Source organism: Maylandia zebra, linkage group LG23, assembly GCF_041146795.1.
Source record: "Maylandia zebra isolate NMK-2024a linkage group LG23, Mzebra_GT3a, whole genome shotgun sequence".
Classification (NCBI taxonomy): domain Eukaryota; kingdom Metazoa; phylum Chordata; class Actinopteri; order Cichliformes; family Cichlidae; genus Maylandia; species Maylandia zebra.
The window spans coordinates 7,020,799-7,042,337 of NC_135188.1; the positions used below are offsets into that span (position 1 = coordinate 7,020,799).

Consider the following 21,539-nt stretch of genomic DNA (forward strand, 5'->3'; position numbering starts at 1 on the left):
CTGAGGTGATAAATTCACAAACAACAGGCTTGAACAGTAAGTATTTGGGACCATTTTATCTGAGTGTGTCTGAGCTACAGGTGAATGATCTAGCATCATCCACACACAACAGCAGGGTGAAAAATACAGTATCAAAATGCGAATTTGAATTATTCTGGAGCCTGAACTTTTGGCTCACAGCGATGATTTGCACACACCGACCACATCATCTGAAACCTTTGGTTTGTGTGGATAATGAGGATAGAGCTGTACACCCCCGAGTCTTAAAAGAATACAATATACATGTTTAGAAAAACAAAATGCATTTATTCACAAGAAATCCAAAAGCATTAAAATTTGAACTGCTTACAACCCAGAAAGTTTATAATGCCTTTCCCCTACACTATTTTTAATCCATTTACTCACAGTTCTCTGTGCTGTGCTACACTTGATACCACCTAGTTTTAGGAGTCACTGCTTTTTAACATCAGAAATCTATAATCTTCATTCACTCAAAAGAAAAATCAAAGCAATATTAGATACTCCTACACAAAATTATAATAGAATCTAATTATGTGTTGTGAAACTAGTGCAGTTTAACTAGAAGGTGTAACAACAGGCAGCCAGAAACCAACAACCTGAAAGACAAATTCTGCTCCTCTATAGTGCTGTTAACCTCTGCTGACACTAAAGAGCCTGAATATATGTTCACGATACAACCTGATTAGAGTAAGAAAAAAAAAATTCAAGTTACAATTTGAAGGTACTATATAAATGTTCAACCTGATTCTGACATTTGGATCAAAGGCTGGTGTTAAAATCATGTTTACATTACAGTTGTACAAATTTAGAGACTACAGTCTTGGATAGTCACTGCTAAATATGATTCAAGAAGGCCCAGCAGTTTTTACTGTGATCACATCACTCCCTGGGAATATAGAAAAATATTCTTGATTTACTTTAAATGGTTTAGGATTTTCACAGCTTTACACGATGAGCTTTTTTCCATTTTAGTAAAAATCTTTAAGTGGCTGAAGCATAAAAGCAGTTGGTGGCCAGCACCAGACACAGAACTGATTTTCCAAAGTTTCTTTGTGTTTTTCATCAGATGCTGCTGTTTGATGACCGTGTCACCATCACTGCATACTTTGACTGTTCAACTTGGACGTATTTCAACAACCGTCTAAAGTTACAAGTTCTCGGCTTTAGTGTTCATTAATATCACATTCGTTAAAACGAGTGGGCTCAAACTCTATATTAAATATTGTTAAGCAGTCAGTTATGTTTCTCTTAGTCCTGACAGGAGATAAATGAGCTGATTATAACAAGAATTCAGCTGCACAGCAAAGCAAAGACAGGGTAGAAATGTGTTCTAGTCTACTCTAGAGTTGGTGAATTGTGCACTGCTTGAGTTAACAGTAGGTTAACTTTCTATCCAGGTTCAATGTACAGTAAGAGAGCATAAATATCATCAGGTGGGTGACCTATTGGATGAGCCGATGCTCACTGATCCCAATCAGCATTTCATTGACCCCTCCCTGTCTTGAGAGCAGATGTGTTTAAGGTCACTTATGGGAGGGAGTGATGCTTATAGATTTTTCCTTAGCTGAATAAAGGGAGACATTTGGCTCTGTGACACAGTCTACTTGGAGGTAGTGGCAGGCACGCTGATTGAAAGTGCCCGGCGGGGGGCATTTGAGATTTGCCGTTGCTGTGTCAGAAAGGACTGACCGGGAGACAGCATGGAGGCAGTGCAGCCCCCGAGACGTGATTCGATGGCCAGCTTCTGAAAGTTCAGACTCTGAGTACAGAAAGAAGACACTGAGTGAAGAAGAGGGAGTAGGTAAATATGTAACTGACCATCTTGCAGGCAATGTACCATTTTACTTTACCTTGTTATACCACGCCGTGACAATCAGTTTTTCCTCATACTCTCTCAGCTTTGCCTGCTCACACTGACGCTATGAGACAAATAACCAAAAAATGTCAATCCGTTTAAATGAAAACGTAAAATAAAATGAAATAAACAACCCTTCAACTTAAAACAAGCAGTAAGCAGTAATGTTTTCATATAGCAATCAAAAGCTTTTCCACATCACTTCTTTCACACCAGAAAGACCCCCACAGGATAAATGAACCAATTTCAGATCTTTGCCCTAAAAGTGAGGCAACGGGAGGTAATCTTATTTACTGGTTTCGGAAATGCAAGAAGGGAAAACATTACTGGAACTTTATAATGGAAAAGCTAGAGACTGCCATATTCAAAAACCTGGAAATTTATGGCTTACATAAATTTTCCTCACACTGTTGTTGATATCTGTATATTCTGATACACCTGTTTCTTCTCTGCAAACTGACTCAGTTTAGGGAAAAATTTAGTAAACATATAACTTCAGTTTGAACAAGATTAAAATGCAGATTTACTTCCAAGCTGAGAATCTGCTTGTCTCGGTCTGCAACCTGGTTCCTCAGAGCCTGGATCTCAGCAGTAGCAGGATTCAGCTTAGGGTCCAATGCTCGGATCACCTACAGTAGGAACAAAGGAAATGAAATACTAACACAGACAATACTCAAAGTAACGAAACATGAATAATATTACCCACACTGCGAGCTTTCTCCAAATACATCTTGTATCTCTCCTCCATGGCTCTCATGTCATCATCCTTCTTCTTAAGAGCAGCCATCAGCTCTTCCACCTTCAGAGCTTTCAAATAAAATAGCAACACTTATAACTAAGCCATCACTTTGTGTCTAGTGTTGATGATGACGCAAACGTGCAACTTACAGGTTTGAGTGTTGTCAGGCTGAAGGTCCTCCAGCAGCTCTTTCTTCTTCATGATTTCATCCTGGGCCTCGTTCAGTTGGACCCTGAAGGGGAAGAAAAAATGCTGCTTCTTTACCTCCCTCTACTGGAAAACATAGAAATTCATTTTGCACCCCTCAGTTATTTGTCAAAGCTCAGACCAGCTGCACTTACATGTGTGCATCAAGTTTCCGCTTCAGGTTTGACTGAAAATGAGAAAATAGAAGTACAAGATTAAATGTGGTAAAGGAATTTCATTCTGGATGGCAAAAATAAATAAAAGGATTTCCCCTGACACACTCACTCTAAAGTAAAAACTAACAATCAAGGCGTGATTGAAAGAACTGTGCTGGCACTTTAAGGTGTTTTCTGGAAAAGTTAATTTGGCCTTCCTGTTCTTAAATTTAACCAGAGGTTTGCATCTTGCTGTAAACCAGCTATGTGATTGTATACAAATGGCTGTAATTACAGTGCATACATCTTTCTCTACCAATACCAATCTACCTACCTTATATAAAGTGATTTTCTTTTGTAATTCCTTGCCAGCATCAAATATACCAGGCTAACATTAACTCTGCATTTTCTCTGTACTAACGCCAGACCATTTGGGCAAACTTACATCATCAGGCTTGGATGCCTGGCTCTGCAAAGCCTTCTGAAGGTCCTCAACCTGCTGCTGCAGCTCACCGACCCGTTCTCGGCTCAGTCTGAAGATTAACCAGAATGTAGAGGAATGAAAGGTTAACATCCAGATCAAATACATTTGATAAATGATGAAAATACATCAAACTAAATGTATGGAGAGAACAGCTTCCATCACATCTATCAGTGCTTGACAGAAACCTGTTTTCAGTGTCCAGTTCACTGCGAGTCTTGTGTGCTTCCTCCAGCTGGGCCTGCAGAGAAGCGATCTTCTCACGCTCATATTCTTCCTGCTGCACTCTCAACATCTTATTCTCATGCTGCAGCCGGATGAACTTTTCTCTGAACAATAACACACACATAAGTCACACACATCAGTTTGGTGGGAAAAGTAAAAATCTTATTAAGTGCAGCAACAGCAGTAAGATACTACCTGTACTCAACGGGCATCAACTCAGCAGCCAGGTTATCATGACTGGGGCTGCTAGAGGGAAGCATGCCTATATGAAATAAGCATGCAAATTTCAGATTACCATAGCAACACCACAATAACTAATGTCAGGTATGACCTTTCCTATAGGATACCTGCTTGGGAGAGTTGGTGCTGCTGAGCTTGAGTGCATCGAAGCTCCTCATTGATTTCCTTCAGAGAATCTCGCTCAATGATGATCCTCTTGTGGTGGTGAAGAAATTTTTTAACAATGTTAGGAGTTTTATCACAGCTAGAAGAAAATTATTACTTTATTATTGCTAACTAAAAAAAAAATGCTGTTAAACCTCTTTTTCTTTCGTTGCAGTTTCATGTTTCTCCTCCAACTTCTTCATCTCAAACGCCAGGTTGTCTGCTCGCCTCGTCTCCTCAGACAACTTCCTGTGTAGCTCCTGGACCTAAATAAATGAAAATGTAATAATATAAACTCATCCACCACCAGACACATTATTGCTCAAAAAATGCCAATAAATGTTAGTATTACAAACAAATGATTATATTGTGAGATTTATAATTTGTGTGGATTTTGGATGAAAGTTCGAGCTGTGCTTTTGCATGTCATTTACCTGTCTCTTGTATGTCTCGAGCTGTGCACGGGCAGCGTTGGCCTTGCGCAGCTCTTCCTCCAGACTGACTGTGTTTTGCATGTAAGTCATGTTGTTTTCCTCCAACAGTTTCATCTGCCTCTTTAAATCACCCAGATTCTCCAGCTTGCGCTTGTACGTTTCCACCGAAGCCTCCAGCATCACCACCCGATCTGAGCAGTTCCTATACAGCACATAGGAAAACTGAAATGTACAGTACTGCAGCACATATCTCAATTTACTGTGCCTGGAATAAGCAACATTTTAATACAGATATTAAGATCACTGCATACTTTAAAACTACCTCTTTAATTAGTTACAAATTAAATAGCGTAAAACAAACATTTTCCTACGCAAGAATATGAAGGACTGTAAAATATTGTCACCACACATTTGAGTCTCCATTATAACCGTGAACAAGAGCGTCTTCAGAAATAACGCTAAGGTAGAACATTTTGATCCAAGGTAAGCACCTTTTGTGTTGAACTTAAAGGATCTCCCAGTGCTTGCGTGAGAGATCAAAGAGCTCTAGTTTCAAAAACCTGCTGATTATCTAGTCTCAGGACACTTACAAAAGAAATTCGAAATCTCATTGTTTCACTTCCTGTAACATTATCGATTAAGAATTAGTCATTTACTGGAACGAGATAATCTGTACCGGTGTTACGCCGATTTCATGCCAGCAAAATGACACCCCTTATTGTTAAGGTCAGAAACGCAAACATCAGCCAGTTTCACTCATTGAAGGGTGTGGCCTTACTGCCTCTACTAGTTTTGCAGCAGGAAGCAACAGAAAGTGGCTGCTTGTAAACGGTCCTTCGATTACTCCCTTTAGAAGTCACCACAACAGATCATGTGTCTCCATCTGAGCGTATCCCTAGCATCATCTTCCTTCACACCAACCTTCTGTGTGTGTTCCGTCGCTATATCCATGAATCTTTTTTGTGGTCATCCACTTTTCCCTTCACCTAGCAACTCCATATTCAACATCGTTTTTTCATTGTAAGCACTAACCCTCCTCTACATATGTCCAAATAATCTCAGCCTTGCCTCGCTAACTTTTTCTCCAAACCAATTTAAGTTATCCAACTGATGCAATAATTTCTAATCCTGAGCCTGAAATGCATTTTTATTTTACTGAATTTGTATGATCTTACCTCTAAACAATTTAATACTTTAATGAATCTATTGTATTACAGACACAAACCTCAGCACATCCAGTTCATCTTTGAGAGCTCGCGATTCTTCTGCCAAGCTGGTGAGCTCATCATTTCGGTGCTGAACTTCTATCAGCTGCTTCTCCAGCTCCTCACAGTGGATCCGATAGTCATCCTTAGCAGCCTCCAGCCTAGAAAATGCATAACACATCATTGTCTTGTTTTCACCATAGGGAGGTTCATCAGCCATTTCAAGAGGAAAGGACAAACCTGAAGTTCTCCTCCTGCAGTGTTTCTAGCTGTTGCTGTAACTGACTGTGTTTTCTTCCCGACGGCGTGCTTGGGTCATCAAATGTGTCCAGCTGATTAGCTCGGTCTGTTAGGACGTCATTCTCAGCCAATAAGCTGTTCCGTTCCTCTTGAAGAACAGCCACCTGTGCAGGGAAAGTAAGGTGAGCGAGCCATTCCCACAAGTAGTTTTAAAGTTGAACTGGTTTCATCGGGGGAAAAAATATGACATGAAATATCTTCATTTATTTCATGCAAAGTAAAATGTCACAACATCATCGCATCAAAAGATACACCACTGCCATGAGAATTTACTTTCCCAGCTGTTAAAGCAAACAGTGCAGTTAATCCATGCTGAAAGCAGAGCACAGACAAAGTGCACTTTAAGCAAACATGTTAATGCATGGTTAGTTTTCATTCTCACTCACCAGTACCTCAAAGCTGGTTGCCAGTTTATGAAACATTAGTTTGAGAATAACACATGACTGTTTAAATTCCTATCCCATAACGTCCTTACAACTTGTCTACAACTAAAGTTGAGATATATGTTCACTATTATTCTTCTTATTATGAATACCAATCAGGCACATGACTAAAAATCACAGGTCAAGCACAGAATAATTTCAGTGATCTTGTTATAGTGCAGAGTTCTGCTAGTAGACCTTTGATTCTGACCTTCATGTGCATGTTTCTTTGACTGATGCAACCTTTCGGCAGGATGCTGCAGACTATACACCCATGGCAACAGGCGGCCTCGATGACAACAGCATTTCCAAACGCAAGGGTAAATGATAAGGAGCCTACTACCAATGTAAGATGTCAAAACCTCTTACTGTGCGTGTAAAATATTTACAAAATGCATTTTCAATTTATCTACTACCACCAAACAAAACCATGTAAAATAAAATTATTTAGTAACTCTGTATGGCCTGTTGTAGGCTAACTTAAAGCCATTTATTTTGATAGTTTGAATCTTTAAAACAACACATAATTAGTAACACAGCACATCAGTACAAAAGACCCATATACATTACAAAATAATGTAATGCTGCTTTTCTCAAAAGAATATGGCAAAGTCTTTAGGTTAATTACTGGAAAAACAGTAAAAATTATTAAATAAGAATTGTGTGCCCTGTGTCAAACAGAATCCCAACTGAACCATCTGTTAGCAGAGTTAGAGTACAAATATTTAAGCAGCTCGTTTAGTTGAGTTTAGTTGCGCGGGACAGACAACCATGTTATACTTACCTCGCTACGATCAGAGAAGAGCAAGACTGGAAACAGAACAAATCAATCTGTCGAGAGTCCAGTTGAACAGTTGATCAGTCCCTATGCTAAAATTAGTCTGCCTGTTCAGTGATGAATGAGGCCTTGTAGCAGTGGCAGAGCATGGGCTGAATGGCACGGTAGGACAAGCTGAGCCCAGACTCTAAGCTCATGGTCATTCTGCCACAGCAGCTCCACACAATGGAGCAAAGCATTACACAATTCCTGTTTATACTGTACATAGACATGTATGTGTGGAGACATAGAGACCTGAATATCAGCAAAGTAAGGCAAAAGAGCGCTAGTCAATCAGATTCAAGAGTATTTCTCAATAGAAATTCACCTTGGCTGTGTGTAACAGGTCTGCACTCACCTGTAGGTCCAGCTCTTGACATCGCTGGGTTAGCGCTTCCTTCTCTGTCTGAAGTGCAGCGAGGTCCTCAAGAGCTTTTTTCAGCTGGACACATGAGGATTTAGAAGTTAAATTATCGAAGAGACACTGATGTGATTCTCTCATGGATCAGAGAAAGCAAATATTAAATGGCTAAGTTTTTCTTTAAAAAAAAAAAAAAAAAAAAAAAAAAAAAAAAAAAAAAGCTAAGTTCAAGAACTAAGCATAAAATACATTACTCATAAAATCAATACAAAACCATCAATGTTCCCCGATTCATTTTCCCATTGAAGATGCAGATCTCCAGCGCCACATGTGCAGTTCATGTCAGTACTTGAGCTGTGGTAGTCTCTGCACAGTGACAACGTTCTTCCGCAAACACGTCAAGGAAAATAAAGGCTCAAGTTACAGAAATAAGTTGGGTGGACTCCTTTGAAATGGCAATATTATCAGCAGCTGCGATGCCAACTGCCTGACAAAAGTTACATTACTGACTTGTGCAGTTTGCACGGTACAGTAACGCTCCAAGAACAAGTCAATAAACTGACAAGCTGAACAAGCCAACAATTTAAATTACATACACAGGTCCTTTGCTTGACTTAGCACAAGCAAATTAGAGTAAGCTGAACTACTTTAGACTTTATGCATGTTAGAAAAAACATATTATTAAATACAACTAAAGTTTTAAATTATGAGGTCAGTATGTGTGCAAGTAATATCTATGAGCCAAACGCTGAGGTTGCAAGCGGCTCTAAAGGAACATTTTAACTGCAAAGAAATAGAGGAGCGGCTGTCACTCAGGTGGCAGATCAGGTCGTCTACCAATCGGAAGGTAGGTGGCTCAATCCTAGTCTGCTCCGGTCCACATGTCACAGTATTCTTGAGCAAGATACTGAACCCCGATTTGCCTCCCGATGCATTCATATCCACCATATTGCACCAAATGGGCATTAACAATGCATTTAGCAACACACTTTCTTTCAGACTGAGTGGGATATAATAATAATACTAACCTGCTGTTCCAAATCCCCGGACAGCTCTGCTCCAAATGCGGTCTTGGTCTCTTTACTCATGAGCTGAAGAGGAAAATGGAGCAGAGTTTATTACATACACTAACTGAAAAAGCTGCAAAGCCTCAACCTATTTCACCATATGCAAGCAAATACTCGAACCTCCTTCATACACTATTGCTTCTGCTGCTGAAACAGTTACTGTTATTTAAAATGGCAGAAATGCTCAGCAAAGCTGTTTCTGAGTATCTTTAATACAGCTAATTTGTCAGAGCAAGTAATGCTATATTAAAACAGGCTGACCTCCTGGATGGCTGTCATGACAACATGCTGCACAGACTCCTCCAAGGTCATGATGAACTGAATGTATTCTGGTGATATAATGAGGGAGATTAAATCACACAAACGTACACACCATTGTAATATTTTGTCAAACTACTAAATGCAGCACCTGTCCTCACTGGTTTCTAATCTCATAAACTCCGTCTTTGTAAGTGACATGTTACAACATTTTTATTTATTTTTTTTACATTTTGCTCATGCAAAATGTCTTTAATTGGGTCTTACATGAGTGTAGAGATTATGTGTAACACACAAGCAGCAACATACCCTGTTTGCGCTCACATCTGACTGCACAGCCCAGTATAAGCTGCAGAAGTCTCCCCAGTTCAGTGGGGTCTGAATGCTCTGCCACCAGTGACACATCTGGCAAGGGAAAATCTGAAATTTCCTGGGATAAGACCTGAAGGTGCACAGAAAATAAAAGCTGCACATTAACTTTTCACTAAAGCTTTTCTCTAAGATGTAGAAAAGCCGTAAACAACTGTTTATAGGTTTTCAGATTCTGTAGTCGACTCTACCAATGACTTAACATCTCTGCATAAACAAGGATTACATTCTCCATACCTCATTATAATAGTCAACCACCATCTGAAGTATCTTTTTCAGGTTGTTCATCTGAGGAAAGATATAAAATATTCTCATATTTGTTTTATATCGATCAAAATGAACAAACAACAATGGAAAACAATATACGTTCATGCAGACCAAAAGAAAAGAGAGAAACTTTTTAATCACACATTTGAAAATGTCCTTTTTCATGGCAGATATTTTGAGTTGCATAGTACATTAAGTTAATGTTAATGATAACGCTTAAGACCAAATTAGGTCATTTAATCGCTCATCATCAAATTTCTGCTCAGCCACCTCTGATTTGCCTGAAAATCTTATGGTTTAAAAAATAAAATTATATAGCAATTGCAGTCAACCTTGAGGTCATGTAGCAAATACTTGTAGATAATTATCTATAAATATCCTTTTTTTTTTTTTTTTTAAAGGCCTGTCCATCTACTGTAAAGCCTTATTTTTGCACATTGAAATCTGAGGCAATTTTTGAACTTGAATATATCTCAAAAACTATTTTGAGCCTAAAAAAGCCAAAAATTTTCACTGGCCGCTCTATAAAAATGAATGAGTAATTTGAGACACATAAATAAAAAATGTTTGCATATTTGCCAGTTAAAATATGAAAAAAGGAAACATTTCTGGAAAGTCCCATATTTTATGACACGACAATTAAAAAAAAAAGGGACATTGCAGACGATAATTTCTGAAGAGTATAGAGTTGTATTTAACAATAATTAAAAAAAAAAAAAAATGAATAAAACAAGAAGAATACTATTTAACATGAAATTCTTAGTCACAAATATTAAGAAAATCTTATTTACATTCAACTTTCATGCTGGACTGATCAAGAAAATGACAAGAATTTTTTATTTTTGGACCATAACATTTTAAAAGAAATCTGAAATGTTCAGGCAAAAGATTTGAGATGAATGACCCACATGTAAATAAGACTTCTATTATATGCACAATAAAGTAACGATCCCCAAACCCCAGGCCACGGACCGGTACCGGGCCACGAGAGTTGAGGCTCGGGTGTAAAATTCATGGTTTTCAGGATTTTTATAGTTTTTATCATTAACTCGGTTTCCTGGGTCTTTTCCCATGTGTTATGAATAAATCTTCTTTTGTTGGTACCGGTGCTGGTTTTATTTTGTTGTATTTATCCGAGACACCTTAAAGGCCGGTCTGTGAAAATATTGTCGGACATAAACTGGTCCGTGGTGCAAAAAAGGTTGGGGACCGCTGCAATAAAGGATGTGTCCACGAAAAAAAGCATTCAGGAAAGAGGACAAGGCAGCAGCAACGGAAAGCATCACAACCAAATCAATGTGGAGAAAATGGCTTTTTTTTTTTTTTTTTTTTTTCATCCTTACACTTTACAGCTGACATATTTGGACAAACATACATGCACACTTTCACCAGAAGAGTCAGAGCGCAGAGTCAGAGTGCACGCTTAAGCAGAACCCCTGGAGCAGCTTGGAGATCAGTGTCAAGGACAGTTTTGCAGGTGTGGAGCAAACAAAGGATTTAGCACACAAAGGGTTCAGCAAATTAGAAGAAAAATAAACATTTAAAAGAAAAACCCAAAGTGAACAAAAAGCAAACATGGGGCATGGTAGTACTTTGTACCTTTAATCTCCAGTTGTCTTCAACATCCGTTTTGATACGACTGAGCCATCCATCAGTGAACCATGCAGGGTCTCTGAAGCACAGAGATGATAAGACTTATTCTACACAAGAGTTTTTGTTTAGTAGTGTACAGTTCACATTCTTTGTTAGATATCCATGTTATGTGCATGAAATTTCTGAAATAAATGCTACAACCTTTTCTACTCAAGCTGTTTAATTTCTACAACTGCCAGCATTAGATGAGATACAACAGGCAAGTTCTTTTATTCAGCTGTGGGTTGTACATGGGGAAGAGCCAGAAAACAATTTAATTAGGTGAAAATGAGTTTCCATAGAAGAGACACTTTTGACTTTTAGAACAACTCTGTCAGGCAAAAGTGGCAAAATTGTTTCTGTAATAGGAGAAAATGTTTGAATTCTAAACTAACCCACTGATTGTGGATTATATGAGTAAGATATTATCTTATTGGAAATATCTGACATGTGATAGGTGAGAGCATGCAAACTCCATTCTCGCTCTCAGAAATATCACACAAAGCTATAACTGTGCAAACTGTAACTGCTATAACTGAAATTGATATTCACTTACAATTAAAACCTCCAACAAGTGTTTGAAATGGTGCTTTCACTTTGCCTTTCCTTTACAGTGGGGCACTTTCTCTGTTCTCTCTGTTAAACTAAAACGTTTAACAAATGCACTTCATTTTAAGTTAACTTTTTGTGATAAATAATCCTCATCATAATTGTGATTAAGATTGTTGCCATAATTAAGCAGCTCTACTTTGTACCCAAAATGTTCTTGCTGTGAGGGGTTCTTGTCAATGACTACAATGTGGTGCTGGCCAGAAATGTAATAAGATAAGATCAGTAGTTTTCTTTTTGTTTGTGTGCACTTTAAAGCACAAGTACCCTTTCTCTCTATAGTAGAGGAACTAATGAGGGCGTGAGAGCAAAAAAAATGCAAGCACATTATCCCAACTGTTCCAGCAGTGCACGTTTGACCTAACGTGGAGTAGGCAGGAGCATGTGTGACATGAATTACTGGCTGGAAATAAATAAAGCATGTGCTCTCACATCTGATGCAGAGCCTGTGACATTGCTGCTCCAGTGGTCAGCTCCTCCACTGTTTGGCAGGATGCAGGAGTGTTGAAAGTTTGCAGCTGAGAGGCAGAAAACAAAATAATATTATGATGACTGATAAACCAAGGGAATAATGTAGTAGTGCACCAGCAAATATATTTTAAAGACTTTAACTACAACATTACAAAGATTCTGAGATGCCATACAGTGCTGTGAAGTATTTGCCCCCTTTCTATTTTTTACTTCTTTGCATATTTGCAAAGAAGATTTTACCTGTTTTAGATCAAACAAATATTATTACAGAAAGAACCCTTCAAATTATGATTTTTTTTTAAAAAAAATAACAGAACAAAGCTATTTAAACATACCTGGACATACCTGAAAAGTAATTGCCCCTTAAACCTAATAACTAGTTGCGCCACCCTTAGCAGCAAGAACTGCAAGTGTTTGTGTTAAGTGACAACGAGTGTCTCGGGTTGCTGTGCAGTAGTGATTCTTAAAGTGTGGGCCAGGGCCCCCTGGTGGGCTACAGTAATAACAGAAATTCAGTGTGAAATTACTCACTCAAGTATGTACAGTAACATGTTTATATAAATGTATTTATTTATATAAAAAGGTGATTTAAAACTGGTAACAGAACATTACTCTGACCTAAATTTATTATTATTGAAGTTTGTGCTGCAGTGGCAAGTGGGTCAAACGTTGGCCTTTATACTTTGCATATATGACTTGGTAGCATTAGCAATTTATAGCCACTTATTTTATTTTATTTTTATAAAATTTTCATGGAAATTGAGCACCATTTCATATTTTGTAAAGAGTACAGATTTAATGATGGCAGGCCCCTCTGGAATCTTTCATTTTTAAATGGGCCGCAGCACTCTTAACTTTGGGAACAGCTGCTGTGGAGGAATTTTGGCCAAATGTTCTTTGCAGAATTGTTTGAATTCAGCCACAAACTAATTGTCGGAGCAGAATTTATGTCACCATCAAGTTGTCCAGGTCCTGAAGCAACAAAGCAACCATCACACTACCACCACCACGTTTGACTGTCGACTTGATGTACTGTTTTTGAAATGGTATGATAGTTTTATGCCAGATGTAATGGGATGCAAACATTTGAAAAGGTTCAATGTGCCTTGTCACTCCACAGTATATTTCTCCAAAAGTCTTGGACATGTGAGACAAGCCTTTGTTTCCTTTTTGGTCAGCAGTGGTTTTCTCCTTGGAACCTCCATGGATGGCATTTTTGCTCAATTTCCTTCTTAATTGCAAAGATCAGCCTTGACTGATGCAAGGGAAACATGCAGTCTTCCAGGTTCCTGGTTCTTTTGTGACCTTCATGATGAGTCATTAATGGATTATTGATGATAATTTTGGTAGGCTTACCACTGTTCACTACTGTTCCAAGTTGTCTCCATTTGTGAATAATGGGTCTCACTGTGGTTCGCTGCTACCTTTTGAGACCTTTTAGCCTGTTTCACCTTGTCAGACAGGTTCCATCTAAGTGCTTTTGTGATTTAACAGTGAAATTAAACTCAGGCTTCCAAAAAAATTTGGTTAATCACAGTTAATTATGATTTAAAAGGAAGGGGGGGGGGGGGGGATTTCTTTTTCAACATAGATAAGCCAAGTAGGTTTGAAAACTTTTTTCCCTTAAATGAAATCATCATTTAAAACTGCATCTTTGTTTTTACTGGGCTTATCATTGTCTAATATTAAAATGTGATGATCTGAAACATGATGGGACAAAAAAAAACAAACAACCAAAAAATAAATAAATAAATCAGAAGGGTGGCAAATAGTTTTCACTGCACTGTAGTTGTTTCAAAACCCCTACAGAGAATAAGGAAAGATGAGAGGACAGAATAAGACACATCATCACTTTGCACCGTTTCATTTGTGTTCTTCTTTAGTCTTGTTTGTCTCATTTATAGCAGTGTTTTTTTTACTTTTCTACATTTGCAAAATGTTTCCAAAGTCAAACCACTGAGTTAAAAAAAACCCCTCAATATTGACTAAAACAATTCCAAGTATAACGTTTCCCATAATCGAGCAGCACTAGGACATAGAAGAAATGATAAATGTTTAGGGCAGGATGTACAGGGACACACAGGACAACAGTGGCAAAGAAACCACCGCAGACCCAAGTAAAGAAAAAGGCTTTCTTGCTTACATGATGATGTAAATAATTCAAGCAGCAGCCACGGTGTACGGTTAATTCTCACAGTCTAATATCAATATCCTTCCGCAAGAACAGTGCAGCTATAGTCACGATAAAATTTAAAGACCACCAAGCACGGTTTTGAAGAGTTTATAGGAAGTTTTACTCCCTTCATGGGACACCTTTACACATTTTCTTGTTTTTGGCATTGGGTAAGTTGACCCGTTACTTAGTGACACTGCTGTTCAAAGTTACGGGTTCAACAAAGTGGCTTACTGACAGACACAGCAATCGTGGATCCTGGACGAGATCTCATTAACTCAGCGCTTATCCTATTACTAACCACAAGACAGGCAGCAAAACTGTTTGTTCTCTGTGAGCGCAAAGTGCCTTATTACTTGCTGCTGTTTGCTACATTTAAGCAGTTACATAACATTAGCAAAAATCCAAACCGCGACATTCCGCAAATACCCCCCTGGTTAATTGGATTAGCAGCCCGAGTCTTGCCAAACCACATAAACTAGAGGATTGTTATCTTTGCACCTGCTAGGTGTTAACTTTACATTCAGCAGACTGCAGGACCCCCCGCCCCCAGCTACATTTCCTACCTATGGGGTCACAGAGACGAACAACAGCTGCACAAGAAGCTAATCTCTCTAATAACGACCTTATTCTGCCATTACACCGTCCGAACAAATTGTCAGATTTCCTTCATTTTCTCTCCAGTTTCTTTCGTTGACACCCCCACCAGCTACAAACAGGTGACTTAAATCCCTTCCGCGGTTTCGGCGACACATTCACAAATAGACTCACCCATATTATGAGGCTTTCGACCAGCTCCGTCTTGTTTTCGTCCATTTGTTGCCTTTTAGCTTAAAGCTAAAATATTTCTTCCTCCACCTGTCGGCAAAAAAGCTCTTCCGCTCTGTCCCTCAGCATTTGACCTCACCTGCTGCCAAAGGTGGCTATCTAACGTCAGATACGTATTTTGAAGACGAGTGAAGACCTGTCTGACTTAAGTTTGCGTAAGATGTACGCGAATAGCGTAGCTTCTTCTTCTTGCTTACAGGTTGGGTTGTTGCGAAGTGAGAGGGTATCTAAGCAGAAACCAATCGGTATTAAGATCGGGGATGATTGACGGCTGTGACTCCACACTCTGGCCAATCAGACAGCTTGATTTGAAATTCCTGTACGCCTCACTTATCTGCACAAAATAAACACATTTTTTGTCCGTTCAGTCGTTTTCTTTGCTCACCGATATTAGGGAACAGGAAAACAAAAAGTTATTAGAAGAAAATGGAGCGTGGCTAATTTAGTATTATTTATTGTGTTCTATAAAGGTTACAGTATCCATTTCCCCCAAATGAGGTCGTCATTTCACCTGCAGTTAACAGTTAAGTAGTAAAAACCCTGCTCGAGGCTACAGCATCGTGACTAAAGTCTTTATACACTGATATGATAACTTAAGGAGAAACCAGACAGTATCGAATTCCCAAAAAAACAATCAGATTTGCAGGCAAAGGTAAATATTTCAAACTATTTGCTGCTTGAAACAAGCCACAACCAAAACCATGTAAAAAGTGATACTGAGCAAGAGATAGTGGCCCAAACATAAATGTGGCTCAAGCTTGCTCAGCCAACATCTATTCACTGCAGTTTATATCATGTTTGGCTTCTCTGCTTTAAAATATTTTATTATCACACCCAACAAATTAAAAATCCTGCACAGCAAATTTTCTTAGGCAGAGCTTTAAGATAAATGCTGTTGGAATGATAATCCCTAGGACACGTTTTATTGGCTATACAAGTATTTCTGTAATCTGCACTGTTCCCAAAGAGCCACTAAAACCCTGGCAGCATGTCAGCTACTCTCTGCGAGTAAATCATTTCCCATGAAGGCTATAAATTTCTCAAGTTACCCATTTATTTTATGCCTCACATGAGGTTGTGTCTAGTTGATATGAAATCTTCTCTGTGTCACATGCTTTCCCAAGCCACACCATGGAAAATTACAAACAAATCTTAAAGAGCACCTATTATAAAGGGATTGTTACATCACTCAGCAAGCAACCTAATGATCACAAATCAAAGCTAAAATTTGACACACTCATAAAATAGTACGTGCTTGAACTGACTCTGGACTTTACCCATTAAACTCTCTTTGGATGAGGACCTCATTTATCTCCTGATTTCTGCCACTCAGACCTTGACCCTATAGTGGCTATTTTTAGAGGATTTGATCCACATGAACTTCCCTTTTTTAGCGTTTAAGGTATGGTGAAGTGCCAGGGCAAATATTTGACAAGATATTTCTGCAATAGCTGCCTTGGAAAAGTACGTGATGGCTGTCACAACATTTGGCACTACCAGACAGGTTGCTTTGCCACAAATATTTGCCACAGTAAGTCAATGCTATGTTCATGTAGTACTCTGTTTTTAATGGTTTTACTATCCACCGATTTAGACATTTCTTACTTTCACATTGCAACTTGGATTTGGATCAAAGGATCAGTTGAAGTACCCTTGGTGTAGTAATATAAAAAAGCATTGCATGGACAAGGTTTTGGCTAAGTAAACTCTGGGTAAATTATTGGCAAGTTCAAATATAACCTACTTAAACAAAGCGTAGGAGGAATCTTTTCTGGCTTTGATCTGGTCATGCGACCCAAACCGGTTACCTCTGGCCAGACTGAAGGAACAAATATGTTGATTTTTTTTCTCGTTTTTTTGTATTTATTTTGAGACTAAAGGTTGACAGCTGCCTATTTTAAAGGGAAGTAAGTGAGTTTTGTACAAAGCACCAATGTATTGATCTGACAATGCTGTCCCCTTTAAGTAGAAAGACTCACAGGCCAGCTGATATTGGAAAATGTAGTTGATCATTAACAGGGAGCTTCAATTTATTTTGTTCAGTGATGCTGTTGGGCAGCACTTCACTTCCTTCTAGAAGACACTGATTATCTATCTGCCTAACCTCTATACACCCGTGCAACAGATTTAAGTCCAGGTGAGTCTTTTTTTCCAATGTTTTCTGTAATAGAAATATGATTTTGTGCTTTACCAAATTGTTAGAGAAGGTTTGGGGGAATTTGTTGAGTGTGTTTCTTACAGATTTCTTGATTTGTATGAAAGACCAGACCTAATGTTAAGCCCATTAGGTGATCTGAGCCATAAATTGATACTGAAGTTATTTGACAAATGAAATCTGTTATAAACCTGCAGCCTTCTTTGATTTGAGCATATTGTTATTAACAGTTTCATCTTTCCATCTGAAAAAAATATTTCACCTGTTAGTGCAGGCTAAGCTTTACAAACCATTTAAATTAGCAGTCCGAACGCTGAAGTCGGAGCATCAGTAGCCGTAATCCGCAAACAGAGAAGAGCTGAGCTTCTGTTCTCTTTATCTCACACATCAATAATTAAATCATTATTTAGATAAACTAGCATTACAGGTGTGTTTATCTATGTTGCTATGTCATGTTGTGTTTCAGATCAGACTGAAGTTCCACTGAGTCAGGGTCGCCTGTAGGATAATCCACGTATTTGCTGTGCACACCTGATCAGTCAACATCAATGTATATGAGCTGCCTAAAGGTGAGTGGTTCACACAAACGCATACACTCACAGTAAAGCTCATGTCATGCAGGGGCTTATTATATTTCCTTGTTTTCAGTGGGGGTTACACTTCTCTTTGTCACTATCTCTGAAGCACTTGGGTGAATCTCATGCTTTAACTTAAAGAGTTACATTAATTTGGATTTTTAAAACAGTTTCTCCTACACGGAAACTGGGAAAACATTATTTATAAGACACTTCCTGGGTTATAAAAAAGGTAATTTATTGCTTTTATTGGGGGCACAGTCTGGTGGAGGAAGTTGATGTCACTGCTTGCATGACTCAAATCAAAAGTTTTCTGTTGTGTTGTGTTCTGTGTTTCACCGTTACATCGGTATAAGCTTTTCAAAGATTATTTCACTTGAAATCCATGAACACCAGGAATAGGAATAGAAAACGCTTATCGATTCTTCTGTCATTGTCCTTTTTTTTCTTCCTACTTTTCACTTATGTCTTCTCTTCTATGTCTCCTCGTCTCTCCTGTTTTTAGGAATCCATGCAGGCATGTCAGTCTTCGAACAGACGAGACTGGCACTGCCCAGTCTGCCTGCAGACGGCCAGATTCCCAGTCCAGACGAACTGCGGCCATTTGTTCTGCGGTACGAGATCCTGCACACATTTACACAAACTGACCAAAATCTTCTCAGACTCTAATTATTTTATGCACACACCCGTTCGGTCAATCATCTGTGATTAGGGCTCACACTTCGTGTCTTAGTTTATGCGATTTATTCACTGATCAGTGTAGAAGTAGTGTGCTGTAGCTGTTTCAGGCCCATCTGTTTGGCCCATCTGTTTGGCTTTTAATAATTAACGTTTGCCATGGTCCACCCATTACACTTGTAGATAGAGGAGCAAACGACCAAACACAGTAAGGTATGTGTTCACAGACGATGCGAGATGGAGGTTTTATGCCCGCTACTAGGAAAGCAAAACCTCAGCATCATTAACCCAAATTCATAATCTACACTTGGAGCATTAAGGAGAGTTGCGCTATGAGTTGACCTGAGAGGTGTATAATACATAGAATAAAAAAACAGAGCTCGTATCCGTATATTAGGCTAACCATGTAAAAATGTTCAGGTCTTTACAAATCTGCTTTTGAGAAGGGCTCTTGTAATTTTTGCTACAGGGTCATTTACCTTAGATTTGCCTGAAAAAAAGAATCCAGGAGAAAGGTTGACTTCTCAATGGGGAATACATTTCAGGTTCTGTCATTTAGGGATTGTTTTTTTTTAAATAACTTGAGCTAGATCCTTCAGTTTTCTGGTGTAAATATCTGGTAACATGGCACTATGAATATAAAGTCTCAAGAGTGGATAGCATATAATGACTGTTGTTGAAATCCCTGAAATATTATGTCCAATCTCTACCAGCAGATTTGGAGACCTAAAGACACCACATTTTTGCAGGTAGAGGACTGATATTTTGTTCACAGCTTCTCATATTCAAGGCGCATAATATTCTTTGAAGAATATCCAAAACTTGGGATGGTGATCTCTCATGTTTCCAATATGAATTTTTAAAAATATCTCATATTTATATGTGGCAGCCAAAGATTGCTTAAGTATAACAACAAAAGCCAGTTTATGCAGAGTTATGACCCAGAACCATGACTGTGCATAAACTTATTGCTTTAAAAAAAACAAAAAACTAAACAGTAGAACTGAGAACCTGAAATTCTGGATAATTCTGCAAATTCCTATTAGGAAGTGTTTCTCCTGGAATTTCTTTGGGCATATCTGAGATGGTCAATTAGATGTTCATATCTGTAGCTTTTGAGTAACATTTATGGCATGAATGCACTCATCCAACCTTGATACTATCTATTATAGATTAAATGACGAGTTAAATAAATAGTTGTGTTTGATTCTGCAGCTCCCTGTCTTATCACCTATTGGAGGCATGGGTCATGGTTAGATGCAATCAGTTGTCCTCTTTGCAGACAGAAGGTGCGTTATTCTCCTAGTTCTTTTACTGTACATCATAAATGTGTTACGAGCGTGGACGTGAAATAAAAATGCTTGCAATCTTGCAGGTCAGCGTGCTCTGCCACCTGTTCAGCGAGACCCGATCAGACCAGCAGTCAAAAGAAGTTCTCGATGAAATCACAGCCTACAACAAACGTTATTCTGGAGCTCCGCGCAGGGTCAGTACTCTGTTAAAACATCGGTAACAATATTGTACTGCTACTCCCCAACAGCAAACTCACCTATCGAAGAGCCAAGAATACTTTTATTATTATTCTAAGATATCATAAGCCGTGGTATCTATCAGGGCATCTGAAAGGGAAGAAAAGAATTCTTTCATTATTTCCTCGAAGAGTTAGAAAAGGGAATACCTCTTATGCAACCTAGCAGTTATTGTCCTGTTTAACCAACAGTGATAGACAAAGGAGGTATGAGCTCAACAGCTCACAATGACACACCTAGAAGCCACGTGACCTTCTTTGTGTGTTTTTTTTCTTTGAAAACATATCCTGTAGCGTTCATGCTTAAGAACTGGAACTACTTTTGACTATACATTTAGAATAATTTATTTCTTGCTTTTAAGAGAGACACAAATATAATAAATGCAGCATCAGGAAATCAGCAGAATACCCCTGACCCATGTCGAAGTGCTCAGTCAAAAATCTTGTGGATCATTTTTGATTGCGCCAACTTGAAATGTTTGGTATCTGGTTGTCTGATGTCCTCCTGCATACTCACCCCTCCAGGTAACGGACTACCTCTGTGACACCCCCTTGCTTCTGCAGTTACTGGTTCGTGGCCTGGGCACCATGGGAGGACTCGTGTGGCTGTTTCTGTTCAGGGTTGCCCTGTGCTGCGTGGGGACCGTGATGTCCATCTCCTCCCCTGCTCTGGATGCAGTGTCTTCATCGAGTACCCTAGAAACAGACCCCTCTCTCTGTGGACTGCTAGGTCTCCTGGACGACCTGGTGGTGGTCATCCTGCTCCTTATCTGTGTTATCAATATCAACCAGCAAATAACACCAGAGAGAGGACAACCTGGAAATGCTACAACCTCACAGGGAGTGATGGGAGATTCACTTTAGAGAGCATGAGCAGCTGGAGCGTGGCAGCACAAGCTGTTAGACATGGACTTTTATTGAATTTCTTCCCTCTGGCTGGATTAGTGGTTAGAAGAATATTGACAACTGCACAGCATGCAACAGTCAAGGTGTTAGAGGTTGTCTGAGCCTCCCTAAATGTAGATTCAGATTCCAGGTGTTTTTGTGAACTGTTTACAGAGTTCATGCTAAACTAACTAAAAATATGATGTTATGCAATTTGTAGGTTCAGATGTGGTTACAAATCCTTAACCCTTCTTGAGTCCTTAAGTGTTTGACTTGTCTTTGTTTTCCCTTTAAAAAAAAATCTGTACCAGTGTACACAAACGTGTTGTTCCAGTAAGCTACAGAACATGTGTCACGTCAGTACTGTATTATTGACATCCATGTAAATACTTGACATTGTATAAATTTAAGTTTTTATCGTTTAAATAAACAATATTTATTGATTTATATAGCCGTTCT

At 38.8% G+C, this 21,539-nt stretch overlaps 2 protein-coding genes across 4 annotated transcripts; one reads left to right on the top strand and one right to left on the bottom strand.

Moving 5' to 3' along the window:
- Positions 1-285: 285 nt before the first annotated feature.
- Positions 286-15,451, bottom strand: hook1 (hook microtubule-tethering protein 1). Its single transcript, XM_004557253.4, has 22 exons — positions 15,203-15,451; positions 12,220-12,305; positions 11,146-11,218; positions 9,517-9,567; positions 9,220-9,352; positions 8,914-8,981; positions 8,614-8,676; positions 7,583-7,666; positions 5,926-6,089; positions 5,706-5,846; positions 4,481-4,682; positions 4,202-4,312; positions 4,010-4,097; positions 3,858-3,924; positions 3,626-3,766; positions 3,402-3,489; positions 2,957-2,988; positions 2,765-2,847; positions 2,583-2,683; positions 2,404-2,505; positions 1,872-1,940; positions 286-1,780 (listed from the first exon to the last, which is right to left on the bottom strand). Exons 1-22 carry the CDS (start codon positions 15,245-15,247, stop codon positions 1,622-1,624), a joined length of 2,151 nt encoding a protein of 716 aa, XP_004557310.1. The 5' UTR covers positions 15,248-15,451; the 3' UTR covers positions 286-1,621.
- Positions 15,452-16,665: 1,214 nt separating this feature from the next.
- On the top strand, positions 16,666-21,482 carry si:dkey-183n20.15 (RING-HC_RNF170 domain-containing protein). Of its 3 annotated transcripts, XM_004557252.5 has the most exons (7): positions 16,667-16,790; positions 17,303-17,396; positions 17,881-17,983; positions 18,495-18,603; positions 19,883-19,956; positions 20,043-20,153; positions 20,721-21,481. In XM_004557252.5, exons 3-7 carry the CDS (start codon positions 17,963-17,965, stop codon positions 21,057-21,059), a joined length of 654 nt encoding a protein of 217 aa, XP_004557309.1. In that variant the 5' UTR covers positions 16,667-16,790; positions 17,303-17,396; positions 17,881-17,962; the 3' UTR covers positions 21,060-21,481. The 3 variants fall into 3 exon arrangements, with proteins under 3 accessions (XP_076736227.1, XP_004557309.1, XP_076736226.1); XM_076880112.1 differs by lacking the exon at positions 17,303-17,396 and having other exon boundaries at positions 16,666-16,790; positions 20,721-21,482; XM_076880111.1 differs by lacking the exon at positions 16,667-16,790 and having other exon boundaries at positions 16,908-17,396.
- Positions 21,483-21,539: the final 57 nt, after the last annotated feature.